Source organism: Aquarana catesbeiana, linkage group LG01 (assembly GCF_042186555.1).
Source record: "Aquarana catesbeiana isolate 2022-GZ linkage group LG01, ASM4218655v1, whole genome shotgun sequence".
In the NCBI taxonomy this organism is placed as follows: Eukaryota; Metazoa; Chordata; class Amphibia; order Anura; family Ranidae; genus Aquarana; species Aquarana catesbeiana.
The window spans coordinates 777,861,612-777,889,335 of record NC_133324.1 but is presented as its reverse complement, the minus strand read 5'-3'; the positions used below and the strand labels follow the sequence as shown (position 1 = coordinate 777,889,335).

The following is a 27,724-nucleotide window of genomic DNA, read 5'->3' as shown; positions in this document are numbered from 1 at the left end:
TCTAGGATTTTACCAGCACTTTAAACTAGGGCTTATTTTCAGGGTAGGGCTTATATTGCAGCCCTTCCCGAAAATAACAGTAGGTCTTATTTTCACATAGTGCTTTTCACTGCAGATTTCGCTAAAACTGGAAAAAAAAAAAGTGTCCTTAGGTAGAGAGTGGGTAAAATAAGTATTGAACACGTCACCATTTTTTTCTAGGGAAATTCTCAGTAACAACCCATGCAATCCATACATACAAAGAAATCAAAACAAATAAGTTCAGAAATGTAGTTATTTGTAATAAAATGGAATGGCACAGGGAAAAAAGTATTGAACACATGAATAAAGGGAGGTGCAAAAAGGCACGGAAAGCCAAGACACCAGCTAAAATCTATCAGTAATTAGAAAGCAATCCTGCCCCTTGTCAGTGCAAATTAATAGCTAGTTCAGTCTCCAACTGATGGCCTATAAAAAGGTATCTCATTACCAAGGTGTCACACAAGAAACCTATTGCGATGGGTAATAGCAAAGAGCTCTCTTAAGACCTTTGCAACCTTATTGTTGCAAAACATACTGGTGACATTTTAGTTACAGAAGGATTTCTAAACTTCTGAATGTTCTAGTGAGCACTGTTGAGGCCATAATCTGGAAGTGGAAAGAACCTAATTTCCCCAGTCCTCTTCCAGGATGGCACACCTGAGATGACGAGTCTCACCTGACAGGAAACACAATCAACAACAGTTTAAAAGGCCCAACCCTTCCCTCTGTCCCTCAGTTATTGATTGTGTTTCCCACAGCATGGCAGCAAAACCATTTATTTTTTTTCTATTTCTGAGACCAAGGTCTCCCCCCTGGGATGTCAGACCAAGGGCAGCCAGTTGTGACTGCAGGGTCTGACAGGGCTCTGTTCGTTCCGAGGGGGATCTTTCCCTCTTTCTTCCAGAAAAAAGGTACAGCATGAACCCCCCTGAGAAACTGGCGGCAATGGACGTTGCGCGTGTCCATAATTCCAGTGACCTTACATCCCACTCTCTCCTCCTACCTGACAGTGGTGGATGGCATGGAGGGGCCGCTCGAATATCCCCAGTCTGGTTTGGGATGGAGTCCCGGGTCAGGTGTGGCTGCGGGACCGAGGGTTCTCCTGCTTGCCACTGTGCTATATCGGCGGTGTCCGGCTGCTATTGCGCATGTCCGAATGTCTGTACGGCGTGCTCGGATGACTTTATTTCCGGCGACTCCGAGCTACAACAAAAATGGCGATGAACGGCGCGGCAAGCATGTATTAAAGCGGTAACTGAGTGGGGGTCTGCGGTCCTGTGTCCCCCAATCTACCTCGAGCGATCCTACCCAGCGGTTGGTCGGCTAGAAGGGATGGAGGAGGAGGACGGACCAAATTTAGCAGCATCAGAGGTCACCACAGGGGGTGAGTGACCCAGCTAGTGTGGTGAGGAGATTTGGGGTGGCCCTATTTCCCTCTCCCCCACAGGATACCTGAAGGGTAATGGCTAAAATGGGTTTTTATTGTAATTTACATAGATTGAATCCCTGCCCAGGGGACAACCAGTAGGTCGAAGTCCAAAGCCACCTCAAAATCAAGGCATTGTGGGTACTGTAATGAGAAACTCCCACAGGACCACAACAAGCCTTTCTGCTTCAGATGCATCTATAAGTTAGCGGGCAAGGATACAGCACAAGCTGTGAAGGAATGCCGTGCGCTACAGTCTGAGATGCTAGCAACCCTCCAGTCCTTTAGGACTGCAGTTGAGAAGCGTCAGGTAGAAGCCCCTTCCAGTAGGGAGAGCTCCCCCTCTCAGGAGGGGATGTCAACCAGTAATACTGGGGGGGGTCCCAAGAACCACCTCCCTATTATTCAGATGAGGAGGAGGTAGAGGCATCAGAGCAGAGCTCTCGGGAGGAAGAGGAGGATTCTGACCAGGATAGTCAGGTTGAGGCTAGGCCTGGGGGACATCTTTTCTCAGCCGAAGACATGGAGGGTCTCCTCAAGGCAATCTATGCTGCTTAGGACATTCAGATGCCGTCCACTCAAGTCTCAGCTCAAGATAAGGTATATAGGGGACTGGGCAAACCTCAAGCTAAGTCTCTTCCAGTGCACCAATCCCTTAAGGATATAATCCCCTTTAAGGATGAGGAGGAGGAGGAATTTCTTAAAGTACCGCATTTGGATGCTTCTTTGGCACAAGTATCTAAACGTTCGGACCTCTCATTTGAGGATTCCGGCAACATTCAGGATCAGATGGATAGAAAATCCAAAACCTTGTTGCGCAGAGCATGGGACGCCAATGCTGCAGCTATGGGTCCATGCATCTGTGTCGTCAGAAACGCAGATGCATGGGTCAGCATATTGATGGACCATGTCTTGCGTAAGAACGCATCCAAGGAGGTATTAGATTCTCTGGAGGTTATTGGGAAGGCGGTAGCCTTTCTGGTAGATGCTGCTGTAGAAACAGAACAACTGCCAAGTCGGCGGCTCTACTAAACTCTTCCAGAAGAGCCCTTTGGGTAAAAAGGTGGGATGGAGATTTTACCTCTAAATCTTGACTCTGCGTTATACCGTTTGAGGGCTCCCTGCTCTTCAGTTCGGGCCTAGAACAGGTCCTGTCCCAATCAACAGAAAAGGGCAAGAAATTCCTGACTAAACCCAAGAGGGATAAAGGGAAGAAATTTTTTCGAGGCTCCCCTTCAAAGAGCCAGTTTAAGGGTAAGAAGGAGCTGAGGAAAAAGTGGGGGTTTGGTAAGAGCAAGGAGAAAGGTGGAATCCTTTTTTCCGGGTCCGGACCTTGCAACAAGAAAGCCAAATGATGCCAACATAAAGGTTGGTGGGAGGCTCTCGTGGTTTCTCCCCCAATGGGAGAAGATCACACAGAGCCCTTACATCCTAAGTCTTATAAGGGAGGGTTACAGGTTGGAATTCCTGTCACCCCCCCCTCCAAACTTTCTCATTAATTGCCTCCCCAGGGATCCACTGAAAGCAAGGGGCCTTTTTGGGAGTGTCCGCGAGTTCGCAGTACAGGAGGTTATTATTCCTGTTCCCGTGAGTCAGATTGCCCAGGAGTTTTACTCCCAGATTTTTGTGGTTCCGAAACCTTCGGGCAAATTTCGGCTGATCATAAACCTACGGAAGCTGAACCGGTAATGGGACTTATATCATCTTGCATCCCAGCGGTCCCATGGGCACAGCTCCACTCTTGGGGGCTCCAGGGATTTCTTATCTCCTCCTGGGAGGGGAGAAGAGAATCCCTGGACGTGAGAGTATCTCTCTTAATAGAGGTAAGAAACTCCTTCGACTGGTGGCTCAGTCCGAACAGCCCGTCAGGGGGTCGGACCTGGACACAACAAAATCCACTAAGCGTAACAGTGGATGCAAGTGCCTGGGGCTGGGGATCTCACTTGGGAGATCTCTACGCCCAGGGTCCTTGGGACCGTAAGCAGCGCGAAGCTTCCTCCAACTTCAGGGATCTTCTGGCAATCGGAAAGGCGTTAATCTTTTTCGAGGACCAGGTCCGGGGAAGGGAAGTACAAATCTACTCTGACAACGCGGTGGCTGTGTCCTACCTGAATCACCAGGGAGGGACAAGATTCAGCAGGCTAATGAAGCTGACCCAGGACATCCTGGGGAAGCAGAGAAGAGAATTCTCTGTCTCAGCAGTCCATATAAAAGGGTCCCTCAATTTTTTCTTCAGCAGGCAGCCCATTCATCAACGAGAGTGGGAGCTAAACAAGGAGGTTTTCTCTCTGGTAAGCCAACATTATGGCAAACCAGAGATAGATTTGTTTGCTTGCAGGAAGAACAGAAAAGTTTGGAAGTTCTTCTCTGTCACCAGGGAGCAGGGTTCCTGTAGGGTAGATGCCTTAGCCCAAAGTTGGGATTTCGGCCTGGCGTACGCATTCCCTCCCCTAGTGCTCATTCCCCGGGTGTTGCAGAAGCTGTCCCGGTCGCACGGGTGCCTCATTCTGATTGCACCCTTGTGGCCGAAGCAGGCATGGTTCCCCACCCTGAAGAGGTGGTCGATTGCTCCTCCTTTGCATCTACCGTCCCGACTCGATCTCCTCTGCCAGGGCCCAGTCGTTCATCCCGACCCAGGGTTCCTTTGCCTGACTGCCTGGTTTTGAGAGGGAGATCCTCAGGAGTAGGGGATGTTCGGAAAAGGTGATTGATACGCTTTTAGTAGGAAACCAGTCACTAGACAGATCTATGCAAAAGTCTGGAAGGTCTTCTCTCGCTGGGCTCAGTCTAGGGAAGGCACTCTCCAAATAATCCCAACAGTCCTAGATTACCTCCCAGGAGGGGGTTGACCAGGGTTTAGCGTTAATTACCGTCAGGGTACAGGTTGCAGCCCTATCTGTGTTTCTGGACAGTAGACTGGCTCTGAGCCCCCTTGTAAAAAGACAACCAAGGAAAGGGTAACCCTGGTAAGGACAAACAGGTTTCCACCGTGGGACTTGTCCCTGGTACTGGACGCCCTAACAAAAGGGCCTTTCGAGTCTGTGGCTAAAATTTCATTTACATTTCTTTCCCTTGAGATGGCCTTCCTTCTGGCCATCACCACAGCCAGAAGGGTTGGTGACCTACAGGCTGTGACTATTAAAGAGCCCTTTTTGTTGCTCCTAGAGGATAGGGTAATCCTCAGACAGGATCCGTTTATATTTAAATGATTATACTATATACCATCATTTTGTCAGAACCCCAAAAATAAGGAAGAAAAATTTAATTTATTAGACATTGTCTTCTGGTCTATTTAGAGAGAGAGAGAGAGAGAGAGTTTAGGAGATCAAACCATCTACTAATTAGTTTTTGTGGCCAGAGAAAGGGTCTTCAGGCCTCCAAGCCAACGATAGCCAGGTGGATCAAGCAGACTATCTCAATAGCTTATGTGCACTCGGGTAGACCTGTTCCAGCTCACCTTCGGGCTCACTCAGCTAGATCACTGGCGACCTCCTGGGCAGAGAGGGCAGGTGCCTCGATTGATCAGATCTGCAAGGCAGCAACATGGATGAGCCAAAACACCTTACCGAGGCACTACAGAGTGGAACTGTTGTCCCCTCAGGACTTGGCGTTCGGCAGGAAGGTCCTACAGGCGGTGGTCCCACCCTAAGGTAGGCTTGAACTTCTTGCTCATCGTCTCAGGTGTGCCATCCTAGAAGATGACTGGAGAAAATTACCAGTTACACTTACCAGTAACAGGTTTTCTAGGAAATCTTCCAGGACGGCAGGCCTATTTCCCTACCCTTAATTGTCGGTGATGTTTTAATTCTCACAGAATGTATCCTCTGGCACCAGTGTGGGTTTTATACTTTGTCATAACTGAGGGACAGAGGGAAGGGTGGGGCCTTTTAAACTCTGTTGTTTGTGTTTCCTGTCAGGTGAGACCCGTCATCTCAGGTGTGCCGACCTGGAAGATTTCCTAGAAAACCTGTTACAAGTAAGTGTAACTGGTAATTTTCACCATAAACTGGCCACGACCAGATGCTTCTCGCAAGATTTCTAACAGAGGAAAAGAAATAATCAGAAGAGTTGTCCAAGAGCCAAGGGCCACTTATGGAGAGCTTCAGAAAGACCTGGAATTAGGTAAAATAGTTTTAAAGAAACTACCGTATTTATCGGCGTATAACACACACTTTTTTTCCCCTTAAAATCAGGGGGAAATCGTGGGTGCGTGTTATACGCCGATCCCCACTCTCTGTGTGCCAAAAAACAGCGAGCACCGAAAAAAAAAAACGAGCGCCGCCGAAAAAGACCGAGCCGAGTGCTCGGCTCCACTCGCAGTCCCGCCGTCCCGCCTCCCTGCTGAGGATGAGAAGCGAGCGCTTCAGAAAAAGACCGAGCCGAGTATACTGTGTACTCGGCTCGGCTCCGCTCGCAGTCCCGCCCAGCTTCTTTGATGGACATAACACTCCGTCCAATGGCAGGACTGGGCGGGACTGCGAGCCGAGTACACAGTATACACGGCTCGGTCTTTTTCGGAAGCGCTCGCTTCTCATCCTCAGCAGGGAGGCGGGACGGCGTGACGAGCGGCAGATTTAAATGGCACAAACTGCACACGGCACTGGGCAAGGCTGCACTGGGCAAGGCTGCACATGACTAAGGGCAAGGCTGCACATGACTAAGGGCAAGGCTGCACATGACTAAGGGCAAGGCTGAAAATGGCACTTAGCAAGACTGCAAATGGACACTGATCATTCTGCAATGATGGACAAGGCTACAGATGAACACTGATGAGGCTGCATTGATGGGCATTTAAATGTAAGTTTTTTTTTTCCTTAAACTTCCCTCCTAAAAGTTTTTTTCCTTAAAATGCCCTCCTAAACTTGGGGTGCGTATTATACGTCGGTGCGTGTTATACGCTGATAAATACGGTAATAAGTAATGCACTCAACCACCATGGCCAACATGCACGCTCACCACACAAGACTCCATTGCTGAAGAAAAAAAGCATCTTGATGCTCGTTTAAAGTTTGCTGCACAAGTCTGTAAAATACTGGGAGAATATAGTCTGGTCAGATGAGACCAAAATTTTACTCTTGATGCCATAATACACACCTTGTTTGGAGGTCAAGTGGCACTGCACGTCACCCAAAAAAAACACCATACCAACAGTGAAGTTTGGAGGTGGGAACATCATGGTGTGGGGCTGTTGTTCTTCAGCATACGGTACTGGCAAAGTTAATGTCATTGAAGGAAGGATGAATGGAAAAATATACCAAGATATTCTTGATAAAAATCTGCTGCCATCTACCAGGATGAAAAAGATTAAAGGAGCGTGGACATTTCAGCAAGACAGTGGGTTGATTTACTAAAGGCAAATCCACTCTGCACTACAAGTGCACTTGGAAGCACAGTCGCTGTAAATCTGAGGGGAAGAGCTGAAATCAGGGGAAGCTCTGCTGATGTTATCATCCAATCATGTACAAGCAAAAATGCTGTTTTTTATTTTCCTTGCATGTCCCCCTCAAATCTACAGCCACTGCATTTCCAAGTGCATTTGCAGTGCACTTGTAGTGCAAAGTGGATTTGCCTTTAGTAAATAAACCCCAATGATCCCAAACACAAAGCCAAGGGATCTCCCCATTGGTTTCAAAGAAAGAGAAAATAAAGCTGCTAGAATGGCCCAGCCAATCACCTGACTTGAATCCAATAGAAAATCTATGAAAAGAACTAGTGATCAGAGTTCATAGAAGAGGCCCTCAGAACCTTCAAGATTTGAAGACTGTTTGTGCGGAAGAATGGGCCAAAATCACACCTGAGCAATACATGTGACTAGTTTCTCAATACAGGAGGCATCTTGAAGCTGTCATTACCAACACAGGATTTTGTACGCGCATCATTTCCGGCAATGTCTCCTGGGATATGCATGTCATCAATCCCAGGAGACAACAGATATATAATTAGCTTATCTTCGTAGATATAACAACGGGGTGGGCACTTCCTCTGCCACCCGTTATGAGAACAAGATAATCTTCTTGCGCTACGCCGTGTGTATACTGCGCACACGCGAGATCGGGAGGTGCATGCTAGGTAGCCAGCATCACCATATCCCGGGAGAGAAGTGGTCTTCACATCTCCACAGTGAATATGGAAGGGCTCTGCAAAGCTGAAATCAAAAGTAAGTAATTTCAAAATCTGGGAATTGAGCAGCGAATTGTTAAATGACAGGCATTAAAGTATTTAGACAAGTATAGCAGAACGGATTACCTAAAAAAATCAAATTAAAATTATTCTGGGTCGAACGCCGCTTTAAATACATTTCAGTTAGCGTCTTCAATTGTTTTTCCCATTGTCATTCCATTTTATTACACATAACTTCATTTCTGAACTTATTTGTTTTGGGGTTTTTTGTATGTAATGTAAAGCTTGCATTTGTTGGTACCGACATGTGGTGAAAATTTGATGTCAATAACATTTAGAAATATATTTACCTGGAAAAATGGTGTGTGTGTGTGTGTGTGTATATATGTATATGTATATGTATATGTGTGTATATATATATATATATATATATATATATATATATATATATATATATATATATATATATATATATATATATATATATATATATATATATATATATATATATATATATATATATATTCTCAAAAAAAATGTTCATAGCACAGAGTGGTACTGTGGATACATGAATAGTATAAAAGTGCCGCGTCCTGAAAACAATAATTTAGTGAGAGAAGAGGGGGGGACTTTAGGACTTTGTAGGCACAGTGACACCAAATATCTTACAAAAATAGTTTATTGAAAAAACATAATTAAACAATAATTTAAAAAAACCCAAGTATTCTATGTACAGGAGATACTTTATATTGTTGTTGCTATACAAGACCACCTCTACACATGGGACCTCGAATATAGGGATAACTTATCCAGAGTAAGTAGATATCCGAGGAAGTGGCTGGACAGCAGTTCAACAATAGGTAACTTCATATCAGAGAGTCCTCAACATGTTCCGCGTGCCTAGACGCTTCTTCAGGAGCAAGGACAGTTGTGGCTAACAGATTGGATGAAATTAATATAATTTATATACAATAATTAGACCAAAAAATAATACACAACGTAAAAACAGTGTAAACGGTTCGGGAACCTCAGGCAGCAAAGGTAAGGGCTAAGGCACCCAGAAGGGGTGATGAAAAGACACCACGGGGGCGTGCAAAATATAGTATTAACCTGTGAATAGGGGAATAAGAGAACAAGCATCTCAGGTAAAAACCAAAATGAAAAAACGCGTGTCTGGTGGGTAGAGGGGGGGGGGGGGGGGGAGGGAGAGAGAAAAAAGAGAGAGGGGGGGAAAGGTTGAGACAGAAGGAAAGGGGGGAGGGAAAGGTTGCGACAGAAGGAGGGGGGGGGGGGGACGGAAAAGAGAGGAAGGAAAAGGCAGAAAGGAAGGGGAAAAGAAAAAGCAGGGGGAGGGGGGGAGAAAAGGGAGGGAGAGGGAAAGAGAGGGGGGAAAAAAGGGGGGAAATTGGAAGGAAGGAAAACGTAAGATACTTACTATACTACTATGGATAAAATAATGTGTAGATACACACACACAGTGGTAAAAAAGACGGTGGAACGGGGCTGGGTAGCATACGTGATGTATGATCCAGAATAGATATATGCACTCACATTGTCTAAGAAGGGATATATATCCCATATATATATATATATATATATATTATCCCTACCCATAATCAAACACTCACCGGCACGATGGGTTGTTTGTAGTAATTTATATATAATGTGTAGTATAGGGATAAAGTCTACTCCTAGGGATATTGCTGGTTAGCATATATCCGTGAATGAAGGGGGATCCAGAAACAGCCTAAGCACTATATATGGATCATCCAGCAACAGTCACCAAGAGATATCTGGGATAGGACATAGTCTGCCTGGAGTATAAAGAGAGTACACCAATGAGGATAAAGACCAAGTGATAGTAAAAAAGGGTAATCAAAAGGGAGATAAACTAGTCTAAGGCTGGGTTCACACTGGTGTGACACGACAGCCGTCCTACTTTGGATCCGACTTTGCCCTGCGACATGAAGCCGGCATGCGTCCGACTTTCAATGAACAGGGATCCGACTTGGATCCCCGCCAATGCCCGGCACTGTGTTTGGTATGAATCTTGAGGGGGAACTCCGCGCCAAATTTTAAATAAAAAACCGGCATGGGTTCCCCCCTCCAAGAGCATACCAGGCCCTTGGGTCTGGTATGGACCTTAAGGGGAACCCCCTACGCCGAAAAAACGGCGTGGGGGTCCCCCCCAAATCCATACCAGACCCTTATCCGAGCACACAGCCCGGCTGGTCAGGAATGGGGGTGGGGACGAGCGAGCGCCCCCTCCGAACCGTACCAGGCCGCATGCCCTCAACATGGGGGGCGGGTGCTTTGGGGCAGGGGGGACCCTGCGGCCTCCCCACCCCAAAGCACCTTGTCCCCATGTTGATGACAAGGGCCTCTTCCCGACAACCCTGGCCGTTGGTTGTCGGGGTCTGCGGGTGGGGGGCTTATTGGAATCCGGGGGCCCCCAGATCCTGGCCCCCCACCCTTTGTGAATGAGTATGGGGTACATCGTACCCCTACCCATTCACCTAGAAAAAAAAGTGTCAATGAAAAAACACAGTACACAGGTTTTTAAAGTAATTTATTAGGCAGCTCCGGAGTCTTCTTCCGACTTCGGGGGTCTCTCCGGTGTCTCCTCCCGGTGTCCTGATCTTCTGCCGGCTCCTCCGCTATCTTCTGCAGCTCTTTTGCTAGCGGTGGCCCGGACTTCTGCCTTCTTGTCTTCTTCCCTCTTCTCTTCTTCCGATGTTTACACGATGCTCTCTCCAGCTGGAATGCTCTCTGAGCGCTCCGCAATGGACTTATATAGGCGGTGACCCTGCCCCCTTATGAGGTCACAGTCCCTGGGCATGCTGGGAACATGCCGTCATAAGGGGGCGTGGTCAAAATAACCCGGTGACCACGCCCCCTTATGACGGCACGTTCCCAGCATGCCGAGGTACTGTGACCTCATAAGGGGGCGGGGTCACCACCTATATAAGTCCATTGCGGAGCGCTCAGAGAGCATTCCAGCTGGAGAGAGTGTCGTGTCAACATCGGAAGAAGAGAAGAGGGAAGAAGACAAGGAGGCAGAAGTCTGAGCCACCGCTAGCAAAAGAGCTGCAGAAGATAGCGGAGGAGCCCCCCGAAGTCGGAAGAAGACCCCGGAGCTGCCTAATAAATTACTTTAAAAACCTGTGTACTGTGTTTTTTCATTGACACTTTTTTCCCTAGGTGAATGGGTAGGGGTACGTTGTACCCCATACTCATTCACAAAGGGTGGTGGGCCGAGATCTGGGGGCCCCCTTATTAAAGGGGGCTCCCGGATTCTGATAAGCCCCCCGCCCGCAGACCCCGACAACCAACGGCCAGGGTTGTCGGGAAGAGACCCTTGTCCTCATCAACATGGGGACAAGGTGCTTTGGGGTGGGGGGGCCACAGGGCGCCCCCTGCCCCAAAGCACCCCCCATGTTGAGGGCATACTGGTACGGTTCAGGAGGGTGGGGCACTCGCTCGTCCCCACCCCCATTCCTGACCGGCCGGGCTGCGTGCTCGGATAAGGGTCTGGTATGGATTTGGGGGGGACCCCTATGCCGTTTTTTCGGTGTAGGGGGTTCCCCTTAAGGTCCATACCAGACCCAAGGGCCTGGTATGCTCTTGGAGGGGGGGACCCATGCCGGTTTTTTATTTAAAATTTGGCACGGAGTTCCCCCTCGAGCATCTGAGCACAAGTCGCATGCCGAAGTCGGATTATGCGAGACGGCGATCCGACTTTGATCCGACTTCAATGCTAGTCAATGGGCTGAAGTATGATCAAAGTCGGACCAAAGTAGTACAGGGAGCATTTCTAAAGTCGGAACGACTTGTGTCGGACCAGTTAGGACGGCTCCCATAGGGAAACATTGAATTTCACACGTCATGCGACATGAGCTCCCAATATCGGAGCGTTTGTCGGACCAGTATGAACCCAGCCTAAATCTGCATAAGGCTAATTACTGCAATTAGACAAATTGTACCTGGGCAGTGTGAGTGCAGCGCTCCAACCCGGCCGTCTGTGGTGTCAGCTTGTACAAGGTATAGGACCTAGTCCTATTTAAATGCACATCCCGTCCGTAGTCAACCAATCGGCGCAGCCGACGTGACATCATCCGGACCGGCCGAAAAGATTCCAGTGCGCATGCGCACCGCTCGGCTGAGAGCGTCATCGGATGGGATGTTGCTCCCGTCCAAGGGAGGGTGCGCGCGCAGCATGGAATGACATTGGCCAGGGAGGGGAGAACCGCCGGCTCCCCCATTGGCCAATGTATGCGCCACACCAACAGATGAAGGAATGGTGTGACGCTGAGCAGCCGCGTAGTGGCTAAGAACTCGCCCACAAGGGGGCGTCCGCCCCAGCCAAGCAGCCAGGCAAGCAGAGGAAACATGAACCGTTCAGTATTAGAATATAGCACAAGTTAAAGATTATATAACCAAAATACATAAAAAATTATCAATCGTTCTCTATAGCTGCAGTGCTCAATGCCTAAAGGGGGGACCTGGCAATAATAAATCCAAAAAAGATTTTTATTAATGTAATTTGTACAAGACATGTGTATGCATAATAGAGCTCAGATTGCACAATAGAACTGGAGAGGCAGAAACCCAAAACATAGATTGATCACATCAGTATGTATGAAAATCAAACCATGACTTGGAATGAAATCATTGCACTAGAGGATAGAAAAAGAGACTGAGTAGTTACAGGAAAGGTTTATATGATTTGGGCTTCATTTATACCGGGGGCATGGATGGCATTCAAGCGCTCTATCCAAAGTGTCTCTCTTTTGAAGTATTAGTTTATCCCAATTCCCACCTTGTGGATTCTGGGGGATCACTGCCAGGGCAATAAAGGAGACCAACGAGGTGTCAAATTTATGGTATAGGTCTGTGTCTGCTTACTGAGGTTACCATTTTTTCCCCCTCCGGAATAATAAATATGATCTTTGATGCGAGAACGAAACTGCCTAATGGTTTTCCCGACCTAAAAGGCTTTGCATTTGCATGTCATTAAATAAACTATGCCTTGAGTCTCGCAGTCAGCATCGAAGGTAGGGGTAAGAATTTCCCCATTAGGTAATATAAAACTGGTACCTGTTTGAATCCAAGGGCAGAACGCGCACCTACCACACCTAGCGATACCATTGGAATGATGTTGAGATGTTGTGTTATTGAGGGTAATGGCTTGATGTAAGTTTGTCCCGTAGGGACCTAGACCTGCGAAAGGTGATATTGGGAGTAGGACTGACGTATTTAGCCAGAATAGGGTCATCCCGCAGTAGGGACCAATGTGTTGTCAAGACCTCGCGTAATTCAGTGTGGTTTTGAGAGTATTTAGTGATATATCTAACAATCTGGTTGGATTTGGGGGTCTTAGTTTTATATAACAGAGAGTTGCGTGATTGGCGCAAGGCTCTGTTATAGCCACGACGTAGAAGGGATCTGCTGTAATCTCTTGCCTTTAATCGATCGCGGAGTAAATTGGCCTGTGATTTGAATTCATCAGTAGAGGTACAGTTTCTAAGGAGTCTTAAATATTGTGCGTATGGTATACTGCGAATGAGGGTATGTGGATGAACGCTGTCGGCATGTAGAAGTGTATTGCCTGCTGACTCTATCCTAAAGAGCGTAGAGGCCAGGTAGCCATCACTGTCTTTAGAGATTGTGAGATCGAGAAAAGTGATTTTGGATCTATCACTGGAGAATGCGAACTTAATGTTAAAGGAATTGCAGTTTAGCATCTCAATAAAGATATTTAGACTTGCGGTAGTACCGGACCAGACGATAAATATATCATCAATATAACGTAGCCAGCATAACGCCTGGCTCGTATATTGTGAGAGAGTATCATCAGAAAAAATGCTGCGTTCCCACCCCCCCAGGTACAGGTTGGCGTAAGTGGGCGCACAGAATGTGCCCATAGCCACACCCTGCACCTGGAGGAAGTGGGACTCTTTAAAAATGAAACAGTTGTGTGTGAATATAAACTCCAAAAGGTCCAAAATGAATTCACAATTTTCCCAGCAATGATGAGTTTGTTTGCGGAGGAATGTACGTGCTGTTCTGACACCCTGCTCGTGAGGGATGCTTGAGTAAAGATCCTCGACATCTAGGGTCACGAGCAGGGCGTCAGGAGGCACGACCATCCCCTCAATGTGTTTGAGCAGGTCTAATGTGTCCCTAATATAAGATGGCAATGATAACAAGTGTGGCATTAATATGGAATCAACCAGACGGCTGGCGTTTTCCGTAAGGGAACCGATGCCAGACACTATGGGTCTCCCGGGGGGTTTGGTAGGTGTTTATGTACTTTCGGGAGAGCATAGAATGTGGCCAGTCTCGGATGGCGAACATTCAAAAAGTTGTAGAGGTCTTGGTCAATGAGGCCTTTCTGATGGGCAGAGCCAATGATGGACAGAAATTCCATTTGTATTGATTTATTTGCGTGGCATTAATCCGTGCATACCATTCTTGGTTGCAGAGAATGTTCATGACCATAAGTTCGTAATTGGCCTTAGTCATAAGGACAATATTCCCACCCTTGTCGGCAGGCTTAATTTCGAGGTCAGGGTGATTCTGCAACTGTGAAATGGCTTGTATCTGTGGCGGAGTAATATTATTTGACTTAGGAGTGATCTGCATTTTTTTAATATCATTGACTGTCCCCATCAGAAAGGCCCAGATATTGGGGTTGGTCATAAGATCCGGGAAACGTTGGGATTTGCATTTAAATGTAGCTACAGGTGCAGAACTTGCAGGACAGGAAGTGGAGGCTACCGAGTGGTCGGTTTCGTCCAGTAACAAGATTAAATCTCGGAGAGCTCGAAACTCCTCCATTGTGTAGTTCTTAACTTGTTCAGAAATATGTTTGTCTTGTATGGATCGACAATGATCACTGTCAAACAAAAACTTGTAAGTAAGATTGCGTGAAAATTAAATATAAATCTTTTATGGCTTCGTATTTATACATATAGGTATGTGATACCTTCATTCATGTTTCTCTAATTGGCTGGTACAGTAGACAAGGATGCAGGGACTAGAGGAGAATTGGTTTTACATTGGTTAAAAGAAAGGAGACAAAGGAATGTTGAACACAAACATTTAAATGCTATACTACAGGGTTTGGTTTTGGGCCCAGTTGTTGTTATAGACCTACAGTAGGTGACCGCGATATTGTGTCAATCTCGCCGCACTTCTCGGCGAGATTTGACACCTACGAACCCCGTCGCAGGGGCCAGCGCCGAGATGGCTCACTCATCGCGAAAGGAAAACTTTGTTTTCCTTCCGCGATGAGTGACAGGCAGTGCTGACAGCTGTCTGGTATGAATCCTGAGGCGGGAACACCGCGCCAAATTTTAAATGAAAAAACCGGCGTGGGTTCCCCCCTCGGGGGCATACCAGGCCCTTAGGTCTGGCATGGATTGTAAGGGGAACCCCCTATGCCGAAAAATCGGCGTGGGGGTCCCCCCCAAATCCATACCAGACCCTTATCCGAGCATGCAGCCCGGCCGGCCAGGAAAGGGGGTGGGGACGAGCGAGCGCCCCCCCCCCCCTCCTGAGCCGTACCAGGCCGCATGCCCTCAACATGGGGGGGTGGGTGCCTTGGGGGAGGGGGGCGCCCTGCGGCCCCCCCACCCCAAAGCACCTTGTCCCCATGTTGATGAGGACAAGGGCCTCTTCCCGACAACCCTGGCCGTTGGTTGTCGGGGTCTGCGGGCGGGGGGCTTATCGGAATCCGGGAGCCCCCCTTAATAAGGGGGCCCCCAGATCCCGGCCCCCCACCCTGTGTGAATGAGTTTGGGGTACATGGTACCCCTACCCATTCACCTAGGGAAAAGTGTCAATGTAAAAAAAAACACACTACACAGGTTTTAAGAATAATTTATTAGTCAGCTCCGGGGGTCTTCTTCCGACTTCGGGGGGTCCCCTTCCGACTTCTCCCGGTGTTCGGCCTCTTCTCCCGGTGTTCGGCCTCTTCTCCCGGGCCCCACCGCTATCTTCTTCCAGCTCTATTGCCAGCGAGGGGCCCGGTCTGCTGCCGCTGTCTTGTCGCCGCTGTCTCGCCGCCGCTGTCTTGCCGCTTCTTCTCTTCTTTTCTTCTTCCCCGATGTTGACACGACGCTCTCTCCGACTCGAATGCTGTGTGCGAGCTGCGGAGCCATTTATATAGGCGGTAACCCCGCCCCCTTACGACGTCATGGTCCCAGCATGCGCAGGGACTCTGGGGTCACGCCCCCTTATGACGCCAGAGTCCCTGCGCATGCTGGGACCATGACGTCGTAAGGGGGCGGGGTTACCGCCTATATAAATGGCTCCGCAGCTCGCACACAGCATTCGAGTCGGAGAGAGCGTCGTGTCAACATCGGGGAAGAAGAAAAGAAGAGAAGAAGCGGCAAGACAGCGGCGGCGAGACAGCGGCGACAAGACAGCGGCAGCAGACCGGGCCCCTCGCTGGCAATAGAGCTGGAAGAAGATAGCGGTGGGGCCCGGGAGAAGAGGCCGAACACCGGGAGAAGAGGCCGAACACCGGGAGAAGTCCGAAGGGGACCCCCCCGAAGTCGGAAGAAGACCCCCGGAGCTGACTAATAAATTATTCTTAAAACCTGTGTAGTGTGTTTTTTTTTACATTGACACTTTTCCCTAGGTGAATGGGTAGGGGTACCATGTACCCCAAACTCATTCACACAGGGTGGGGGGCCGGGATCTGGGGGCCCCCTTATTAAGGGGGGCTCCCGGATTCCGATAAGCCCCCCGCCCGCAGACCCCGACAACCAACGGCCAGGGTTGTCGGGAAGAGGCCCTTGTCCTCATCAACATGGGGACAAGGTGCTTTGGGGTGGGGGGGCCGCAGGGCGCCCCCCTCCCCCAAGGCACCCACCCCCCATGTTGAGGGCATGCGGCCTGGTACGGCTCAGGAGGGGGGGGGCGCTCGCTCGTCCCCACCCCCTTTCCTGGCCGGCCGGGCTGCATGCTCGGATAAGGGTCTGGTATGGATTTGGGGGGGACCCCCACGCCGATTTTTCGGCATAGGGGGTTCCCATTACAATCCATGCCAGACCTAAGGGCCTGGTATGCCTCCGAGGGGGGAACCCACGCCGGTTTTTTCATTTAAAATTTGGCGCGGTGTTCCCGCCTCAGGATTCATACCAGACAGCTGTCAGCGCTGCCTGTCACTCATCGCGGAAGGAAAACAAAGTTTTCCTTTCCCGATGAGCGAGCCAGCGCGACATTCACAGTACCCTGTCGCCGAGAACCAGCGCGATGGTATCGCGCTGGAAACACAATCTCGCGGTCAGGTACTGTATTTATGGATTGTGGTGGGTCAAATTAATATAATTTTTGCTCTGAAATTATTTAGAATGATCAAAACTGTTACTAAACCCACAATGGTAAAATCAGTCTGTACAGTGCATCCAGAAAGTATTCATAACGCTTCACTTTTTCCACATTTAGTTATGGTACAGCCTTATTCCAAAATGGATTACTTCCTTATTTTCCACAAAGTTCTACAAACCATACCCCATAATGACAATGTCAAAGAAGTTTGTTTTAAATATTTGCCAATTTATTTAAAAAAAAAAAATCACTTCTACATTCGGTAAATATTCACAGCCTTTGCTCAATACTTTGTTGAAGCACTTTTGGCATCAATTACAGCCTCAAGTCTTTTTGAGTATGACGCAACACCTATTTTTTGGCAGTTTCTCCCATTTTTTTTTTTTTTTTTTTTTGTTTGCAGGACCTTTTTTAGGATTCATCAGGTTGGATTGGGAGTGTCGGTGCACAGCCATTTTCAGATCTCTCCAGAGATGTTCAATTAGGTTCAAGTCTAGGCTCTGGCTGGGCCACTCACGGACATTCACAAAGTTGTCCTGTAGTCACTCCTTTGTTATCTTGGCTGTGTGCTTAGGGTCGTTTTCCTGTTTGGAAGATGAACCTTTGCCCCAGTCTGAGGTCCAGAGCGCTCTGGAGCAGGTTTTGATCAAGGATGTCTCTGTACATTGCTGCATTCATCTTTCCCTCAATCCTGACTAGTCTCCCAGTTTCTGCCACTGAAAAACCTCCCCACAGGATGATACTGCCACCACCATGCTTCACTGTAGGGGTTGATATTGGCCAGTTGATGAGCGGTGCCTGGTTTCCTCCAGACATGACGCTTGCCATTCAGGATAAAGGGTTCAATCTGTGCTTCATCAGACCAGAGAATTTTGTTTTTCATGGTCAGAGTGCTTCAGGTGCCTTTTGGCAAACTCTGGGTGGGCTGTTATGTGCCTTTTCACTGATGAGTGGCTTCCATCTGGCCACTCTACCATACAGGCCTGATTGGTGGAGTGCTGCAGAGATGGTTGTTCTTTTGGAAGGCTCTCCTCTCTCCACAGAAAAATGCTGGATCTTTGTCAGTGACCATCAGGCTCTTAGAGAATGTGTGGGGTAAATCCGCGCAGTGGCTAGACGTTTCTAAAAGTATATAGGGCTGCTGCCTCTACGAATACAATGCCACCTAGGTGGAGTGTATTGGAAAGTGTGTGGAAAGCAGGAGTAGGTATGGCGCTGCCCTAATGGGGTTAGAAGGATTTATTTCAATAGTGAACAATTCCTCTGTATATTACCTGGTATATATAATTCTGTGAATCTTAGGTATTATTTATAAATGGTAAACTTTAAAAATCAAACAAATTCAAGTTAATATGTGTGCCAAAAATGATAACGTGGATATTTTAGGTCTTAACAACCTTGTATCAATCACAGGTTAAGACCTAAAATATCCACGTTATCATCAGGCTCTTAGTCACCTCTCTGAGTAAGGCCCATCTCCCCAGATCGCTCAGTTTGGCCAGACGCCCCGCTCTAGGAAGAGTCCTAGTGGTTTCAAACTTCTTCCATTTATGGATGATGGAGGCCACTGTGCTCATTAGGACCTTCAATGCTGCAGAAATTTTTGTGTATCATTCCCCAGATCCTGTGTCTCAATACAATCCTGTCTCCAAGGTCTACAGACATTTCCTTGGACTTCATTGACCTTTATATAGACAGGTATGTGCCTTTTACAAATCATGTCCAGTCAACTGAATTTATCACAGGTGGACTCCAATCAAGTTGTAGAAACATCTCAAGGTTGATCAGTGGAAACAGGGTGAACCTGAGCTAAATTTTGAGTGTCATGGCAAAGGTCTTTTTCGGTCATGCACTTTCGACAGAAGCCAGACCAGCTGCCATAGAGGTGGGCTTTTAGTAGGTTAGTGACATATCCTAGAATGATCTTGAGAAATTGACAACAGGACCAAATTTACATTTGAATTTATTAAAAATAAAGGGTTTTGCACTCAGGCAAAGACATTGCCCCCTGTGTATTATGTGGAATACATCTGGGTAAAACAAGTTTGGAGAAGGACTTTTAATGACCAGAAATACCGGATTAAAAAAAGTAGCAGCTCCACTAAAGTGAAACACATCTGTTACTAACATAACAACTTTGTATAAATCCTTTGTAACAGCCACATTTAGATTATGGGTTCTACTGCTGGAATACTGCCTTGTAAAAGGCAAATAGGAGTTTTGGAGAAAGTTCAAAGATGGTCAACTAAATTGATAAAAGAGGACGTTTTTAGTTGTTGTGAAATAGAAAACATTCACATCTGAAAGCTGGCTTAATCTGTTTAAATATGTCTAAAGCCGGTATGAAGATTTAGCAAAAAAAAATGTTTTATCCCAAGGATGGTACAAAGGAAAAGGACACATCAATTGAATATGCAAGAAAGACTGTTATCTTGGCTGTGGCATTGGTTTATGAAGGGGTTCTTTACAGTAGTTAAAGCAGAGTTCCACCCACTTATACAAAAAGTGTAGCTGCTGACTTTTAATAAACCGACCCTCACCTGTCCCACGGTCCAGTGATGCGGCCACCCGAAGCCTTGCTCCTCTCTGCGGTGCCAGCATTGTAAGTGTGGGTGCCTGGCTGTGACAGCTTGTGGCTTCATAGCCGGGCATGCGCGAGTCGTGGTGCGCTGTCTTGAATGGCTGGCCAATCTTCTGGAACATCTGACGTGTCCCAGAAGATTGCAGGGAGGGAGGGGGGAGAGATGAACTTCCGTTCGGTGCCGCAGCGCCGGGAGAGGAAGTGGGAGCTAGGTACCTTTCAAAACCAGGTACCCGCTCCCTCCCAAAAATGTTAGGGGAGGAAGCCAGATTGTAGGTGATCGAGAAGGTTGTTGTCAGAGGTAGCAACTTGTATGGTTGTGGACAAGGCATTCAAGATGCTTGGAGGCAAACGGGAGCAAGGAGATGGGTCTTAAGTTACGTTAATAGGTGAGGTCCAATGAGGGGGTTTTACGGATGGGGTAACCAGTGCATGTTTGAGCTGGGAGGGAAAGGTGCCAGTGGAGAGGTTGAAGATGTGAGTTAGGAGGTTTAGGATAGAGCAGGAAGGGGGCTGTAGTAATTGTGAGGGGGCACGTGGTGAGGTGGGCCTTGGAAATTCATTTGCCAACTTCCTCGGTGGTAACAGGGTTGAAGGTGGGAAGTATTGAGTGTAGTGTTGGACTTGGTAAGCTGGTTGAATAAGAGAGCTGGATACTGGAGATCTCATCATGAATTGTGTTGATCTTGTTTTGACAATTTCCTGGGTAGTATGTAATTTTGGAGGTGGAGGCAGTGGGGGGAGAAGTAAGGAAATAAGGGTAAAAAACAGTTGACAGGGATTGGATGCAAGGGTTTTGATGAGAGTGGTGTAGTAGGTTTTTTTAGCAGCGTGAAGGCAGGAGTTGTATTTGAGAAGGGCAGGTTTATAGATGGTAAAATTTTACAGGGATTAAGTTTTACACCATGCTCTCTCAAGAGCACTGCTGCTTCTCTTGAGACTTCTAGTGTCGTCTGTTTGCCAGGGTTGTAACAGGTCAGGCCTGGTTCTGCGTGTACAGAGAGGAGCAAGTGTGTCCACTGTCCAGGGAGGATGACCGTAAGTAATATAGGCAGGATTGGGGTTCAATTTTGTCATAAAGGCAGGCAGTAGCAGTAGAGTGAAGAAGGGAAGAGTTGAGGTGGCGGAGGTTTCTACGGGTAACTATTTGCTGGTTAAAGGCATGGGAGGTTGGAGACAGGGAGAATGTTAAACTAAAACTGATAAGGTTATGAGGGGACAAGGGGTGTTGGATTAGTTGTAGGGAGTGCAGAGGTGGGGTAATACACGTTTGAGGATGTTGCCATTTGAGTGAATGGTGGTTTGTCAATCATGTTAAAAAAAAAGTTAGGTTGAGTAGTTGAGAGGCGTTAACATTGACTGGAAGTCACCGAGGATGATGGCAGGTACTTGAAAGTAGGGTAGCCATACATAGAAGTCATTAAGAAAGGGTGACACTGAGCTAGGAGGCCTGTAAATAACTGCAATCCTCAGACAAACCGGAGAAAAAAAAAATACAGTGCACTTCAAAAGAGCAGAGGGACAGAGAGGGAGGTGTATGAAGAACCTGGAAGGTTCTTTGTGATGAAAGGAGTATTCAAACCATCCTCCCTTTTGTTCAATGGATCTGGGTGAGTGGGTCCAGAGGAGGCCACCTTGGGAGAGAGGGCAGCTGGAGAGGCAGTCGGAGTCCTGGAGCCTGGCTTTGTTAATAGCACGTTTGTTGGAGACTAAACATGACATTTAAATTCCACAAAATTTTACTGTTTCTCTGGGTTTTATATAAACTCCTCATGAACCTTAACAGTCAGATTGATCTGTACTTTTGCAGTGCCTATGTGTTGGCTGTCCAACTTGTCTTGCTGCCCATTCTGTGCTATGTTGCTTCCCTCTCTGATCCTCATCTCTCTACAAACTGTGCAAGTCCTAGAATGTAGAGTCATGGATATTTTTTTGATCGTCAGAGGTGTGCTCAATTAGGCAGCAGAGAACCTTCACTGGGCAGAATTTAGAATCTCTTTCCTGCATAATGAAAGGCCCAGACATTCCCATAAAATGGAACAGAGACAGTGGCAAGGAATTCCAGTGTAATTATTTTGTTCTAATATTGCTCATGTTTTTGTCTATTAGGGTCCACAGATGGGTCAAGGGCTTTGGAGAGTTGCAAGAAACCACCAGTTTCAGCAAGGATATCTAGACCACAGCTACCTGTCCACAGATAATGACAACAATATAAGCAATCGAAGACATGCCCAGAGTGGCATAGACCTTTACCATCTGCTGAAAGCTAGAAAAGCAAAGGATGATCAAGGATTTATAAATCTTGAAAGGATGCCACCAGAGCTAAGCCTTACTATTTTATCCTATCTTAATGCTACCGACCTGTGTTTGGCATCATGCGTATGGCAAGACCTGGCTAATGACGAATTGCTGTGGCAAGGGTGAGTAAATCTATGCTGATTAAACAGTGGAATGAAAAACTGTGTTGAAATGGGGATGGTAAACTGTAACTCTAACTGTAACATTATGTTTTTTTTTAATCGTTTTACGTACATTTTGACTTGGGTGAGGGCATAAAAAAAGTACAATGTTTGTTAAAATGGTAATAATTTTGCTTCTTTAATGCTAAATTTAATATTGAGAATTTAGAATTTTCAATTTAACTGTGTATTTAAGAACTGCATGTGTCAGTTTCATACAAAAATGTCCAGTGGAGACAGCAACAGCATTCTTGTTACTAGAGGAGTACTAGGGAAGCATGCTGTTTTGTACTATGGAAGCTATGTATAGTACCCTGGTCTGAGAAAAAACAATAGGTGTGTCATGAAAAAGGAAATGTTTTATTTAAAAATGGCATTCACATTTTGGTGAAAGGGGTAGGGAGGTACCAAGGAAAGCAAAAAAAATTCCACCATTACCTGTTGATCTTGCCAGTGAAGGCCACCTACTATAGCTGTCTGCAATGCTGTGCAAGAGTGCTGCCCTACCTAAATTCAGAGCAAAGTTGCCACTCTTTTAGACTGTGCCGGCTTGCACTACTGTGGGATGAGATGTTGCTGGGAGTGTGGCTACCAGTCACTGTTGCCTGTCACTGCTGATTCGTAAGCTTGTCCCTTTGGTAATCGATAGCCAGACATGCCTAGCCCTGCCCACTGCGTTCTAGATTGGCAGAACTGACTGCTTCTGAAACCCTCCCACTGTGGGTTTCAGTGTCTTGCAGGGGAGTGTGTGAGACACAAATTTAGGAGGACTTTGCTCAGTCAGGGAATGTAAAGCAAACACTTTGTTTTCTTTTTCGAGGCTTATGCATCATATAGTAACATCTTGGGCACCTGCTTAGACTGTCATACAGGAGCTTTTAGATAAAACATAAATAGATAAAAACATAAATAGAAAAATAATTTTCCTAATTCTCGTGTGCAGAATCTTACTAATGACATGTCTAGATTTTTTTCTAACATTATTTTATTATTTTATGAATCAATAAAAAGCACTAACAACTTATAAACTGCACTTCATTTGTATAAATTCCATTTCTAACTATTTTATTACGTCATTAACCTTTGAGTTATCATCCTTTTTATATGTAAGCCTGCCTTGTGATAAGGAAAACAACCTCTGCTCACAGTGAATTGTTTTGAAAGTTTATATAGGAGAGAAGTGTTAAAAAGTGAAAGTAGAGGGATTGAAGAGGCACTTCACCCAATATAATAAATTACAACAAAGGCACCTTTTTACTGTGTGCAAACAGGAAAATCCGGACAGCCGCACTCCAGGAGTTTATAATCCAAGTTGCTTTATTATAAAATCAGGAACATGTCATACAGGACATCATTGACAGGGTGTACAGGCAATCAGCTAACGCGTTTCGCACTATGCCAAGTGCTTACTCTTAGCTATGAGTAAGCACATGGGATAGTGCGAAACGCGTTAGATGATTGCGTGTACACCCTGTCAATGATGTCCTGTATGACATGTTCCTTATTTTATAATAAAGCAACTTGGATTATAAACTCCTGGAGTGCGGCTGTCCGGATTTTCCTGTTGGCACACAGCTTCAACTAGCATTAGCCAGCACCTGGGGCTCCTTGTCTCTGGAGAGCAACTTCCATTTCATACCTGGGCAGTTTTACCCTTGTGTGGGGATAACATTCGCAAAGGCACCTTTTTAGAAATGTTTGGTAATGGCAGTCAACAAACCGATACTTACAGATAATTGCAGGCGGTTTACCTTTTACATACCTTCTTTTTCTTTTTCCTCCCCATTCCTCTCACTGTGGCAGTTTTTACTAAGAGCAGATGAATTCATCTCCCTTTACTTCCTGGAACTCTGGGTCCTTTTCCTGGAACATGAGACGTGAACTTCCCAGGATGCATCTCAGCAGCCATTCAGAACTACAAACCGTCAGCCTCAATAGCTGACAGTAGTTGTTGTTCATGCATTCACAGGAAACTGAGAATAAATGGCGTGGCAGAGCCCCACACGGCCGCGCTATTTTCAAATAGTGGCACAGGGAGAAGATTCCATACTCGCTGTCACTGGGAGAGGCTACAGCTGCTGGAACATGTTACATGTTCCACCCTAAATAAGCGTGGGACATGTAACATATTTCCAAAGGTGAACTTGTTCTTTAAGAAGAACAAGAGAGATTAATGTGTTCTGGAGCATTTTATCAGCTTAACGCAACCTAGACTCGCTGTAGAATATTAGGCAACAGAACAGACCGCACAACAAGTCATTCCAAGGACATTGTTTTAATAACCTCTTTCTGCAATACGACATTCTAGGAAGGGAATCTGTTTTTATTTAAAGATCTCAACATTGTCATATAAGCACAGAATGCTGTAATTTAAAGAAAAATTCCAGGTATGGATATTTTATGCATAGTTGAATTGGTCCAGCTTGGACCAAAATAACTATACATATACAATATTTGGCTGATGTTCCTGGAAGCTGGTAATCACCAAAATGAACACTACTGCTCCAGTGACCTCCACTTGCTGAATGCAGAAGATCAGCTGCTCAGCACTGGTGCCATTCAGAGAATGATTTGCATTTTTTTAATAAGACTACCTTCACACTGGGGCGGGCTGGCGTCGGCGGTAAAACGTCGCTATTTTAGCTCCGCTTTACCGTTGTTTTAGCGGCGCTATTCGGCCGCTAGCGGGGACAGTTTTTTATCCCCCGCTAGCAGCTGAAAAAGTGTTAAAAGTGCCGCTGCCCCATTGTTTTCAGTGGGCAAGGGCGCTTTAGGAGCGGTGTATACACCACTCCTACAGCGCTGCAAAGATGCAGCTTGCAGGACTTTTTTTTACCGTCCTGCAAGCGCACCACTCCGGTGTGAAAGCATTCGGGCTTTCACACTAGAGAGATAGGAGAGGCTCTTTACAGGCGCTATTTTTAGCGCTGTGTCGCCTGTAAAACGCCTCCGTGTGAAATTAGCTTTAATGAAATGCATTCTCTGAGTGGGCAAGGTGGAGAGACAGAGCAATGATGCTACAAAATCAGAAAAGTGAGTACAACATTCATCACCATACAAATTGCATATCTTCTAGCGCAGATGGCAAATAATTCTCTGCTACTTTATTCTGCAATGCTACCCTATGTATCTGTACAAGTTCCAGAGAGAGATTTTTGCAAGTGCATTAGAGGTTACATTTATCACTTTATCAATTATGATCGAATACATTTCTAAAAGCTAAAGTTAAAAATAAACCCTGTAATCTAAGTCTACCCATTGGAAAAAGAAAAAATATTCCTCTAGTATCGTTAACAAAATCAGAAAAAAGCTGAAAAGATGTAACCCTTAGCAAGTAAATGTCTAATCTACATAAACATCACAAACACCACTCTGTTTGAAAGGTTCCACCACCACTACAAGTTCAGTCAAGAGCTTCATATGCAAGAGACTAGAATCACAGGCCAAACAAAGTTCAATCCTAGGAGTTTGTCTGTAGAACTCCTTGGAAGGAGATACGTTCAGAGGTTTACGGGGTGTGTGCCCGTTAATGTGTGTAGTAGACGTTCGTGCCAAATTCTAAGTCCATTTTAGCCCTGCTCACAAACCTTTTTTGCTTTTTTTTCTCAAATTAAAGTTGTAACGCTCAAGCTTAACACTCCCAGTAGGGTAAAGAGCTGTGTGAAACTGCTGATGTGTTCCTAAATCGGCTGTTATTATTTGCATTACCTGAAACTACAGACTGTTTCTGATGGCTGCTTCCTCACAGTAGTCTTGACTGTCTCTTTTCTAACTATCCATGCTTCTGTTCACTTAGGGAAAGCATCCAAGCACACAAGTACATACTCCTAAAAAAAAGTCACATTTAAGCAGTTGTATAAAATCAGGCTGTAGCCTCTGGAAAGTATACAGAACTTTTGGCAAAAGTTTCTGAGGTGCTTTTTACAGGTTTTCCCAGCATTAAACTTTAGATCTGTCAGACAGGATTGGCCATAGGTGGATGCAACGAATGTAAATCCCGGGATGTACCAATGACCCTGTATCAAATCGACTATTCTTTTTTTGACACTTGTGTCATGCTGTGTGACATAGCAGCCAGAAAAAGACTTGGGCATAACAGACTTATCTCTAACCAATTCTAAACTTGAACACCCCCCTCCCCCACCCTTTAACTTTTCCCAGGACCTTCGTTCAACAGGCAAGACAGAAATGAAAATCTGCAAGGAAAAATTGAACTGAGTGACATCACATACTGCAAGGAGTGGATTAGATGGCTCTTCTGGTGGTGGTGTAGTGCAGTCTCCTGTAATGTTTTTCCCTCAGCCAATTTACAGGCTTCAGTGAAGGTAGCCATCTGAGTAAACAGAGCTAATGCTGACTTAGAGCATGACCCACCTTCACTACAACCTGGCCATAAGCAATTGCATAAGCTGTGTAGTAATGCCCAGAATTTCTTAACCATGCTTAAAAATGTTCTTTCCCCCCTTCTGCTACCTATCCTGCCGTACTTGTAAAAAGATGTGTGTACTTTACCTATTTTCATCATGTGATCCCACAGCATTGGTTCCCTGTGTTAGCCCGCCATGGCTGCAGGGGAGAGTAGGGAGCACCAAAAAATTAAATTCAATTTAAATTAGTCCATGGTTGCTATATTTGTTAAGTCTGCATACAGTGATATGCTGTGACCCAGAATATATAATATGGGTATAGAAAAGAATCACCCCCTTTAAAATAATCATATTTTGTTGCTTTGCTCCCTGAAATGAAGACGCACAGTTTTTGTTTTATCCAGTTGTATTTACTCAGTGCAACTTAAAACATCCAACTGAAAGATATAACATCAACCTGTCAAAAAAAAAAAAAAAAAAAAACGATAGAAGCACTGAGTTGGAAAAAGGATCGCCCCATTGTCAGTACTTTGTTAAACCACCTTTAATTATCCTTTTAAGCCTTTTAGTCTGTTGGGATATGTCTCTACTAACTTTGCACATCTAGGCTTTGCAATATTTGCCTACTCTTCTTTGCAGAACTGCCCAAGTTCAGTTAAATTTGACGGTAATAGTTTGTGGACTACAGCCTTCAAGTCATTCCACTGATTTTCAATGGGCTTTTAATCTGGGGTCTGACTAAGCAATGCAAGGACATTCACCCTTTTCTCCAACAACCACTGTGTGGTCTTGTCTGCTGTGTGCTGTGGGTTAATGAACCTCCTTCCCATTGACAATTTTCTGGCAGAGGGCAGTATATTTTGCAGTATATTTTGCTCAAGAATTTCATGGAATTTTGCCCCATTCATTTTTCCTTCTATCTCGATAAGTGCTCCAGTCCCTGCTGCGGAGAAACACCCCTATAGCCGGCTTTTACCACCCCCATGCTTGACTGTAGGAATAGTGTTATTTGGATGGTGAGCTATATTGGATTTCTGCCAGACATATAATTTGGTGTTGAGGCCAAATTATTCAATTTTAGTCTCATCTGACCATAACACCTTTTTCCATGTGGCCTCAGAATCTTCAAGATGCGTTTTGGCAAAGCTCAGTCGTGACTGCATGTGGCTTTTTACTTGCAAACTTCCCATACATGAAGGATTTATGATATTGTTGTCACATATACCCAATGACCACTCTTTGTCAAAAAAATTCTGCAACTGCTTCAGAGTTGCTGTAGGCCTCTCGGTAGCCTCTCTGACCAGTTTCTTCCTGGCCCCTTTATCCAGTTTGGAGCGCCGTCCTGATCCAGGGAGAGTGTGTTTTACCAAATACCGTCCACTTCACTTCTTAACACCTTCCCGCCAACTAC

General features: G+C 46.0%; 1 protein-coding gene across 4 annotated transcripts in view; it reads left to right on the top strand.

Annotated features, from left to right (window-relative positions):
* Nucleotides 1-27,724, top strand: part of FBXO8 (F-box protein 8) — an 81,658-nt gene that overhangs the window by 37,288 nt on the left and 16,646 nt on the right. For all 4 annotated transcript variants that reach the window (XM_073606479.1, XM_073606465.1, XM_073606460.1 and 1 more), the window contains one exon: nt 21,597-21,907. In XM_073606479.1, coding sequence (XP_073462580.1) covers nt 21,606-21,907 — 302 coding nt within the window. In that variant the 5' untranslated portion in view covers nt 21,597-21,605. The remainder of the gene's footprint in view (nt 1-21,596; nt 21,908-27,724) is intronic.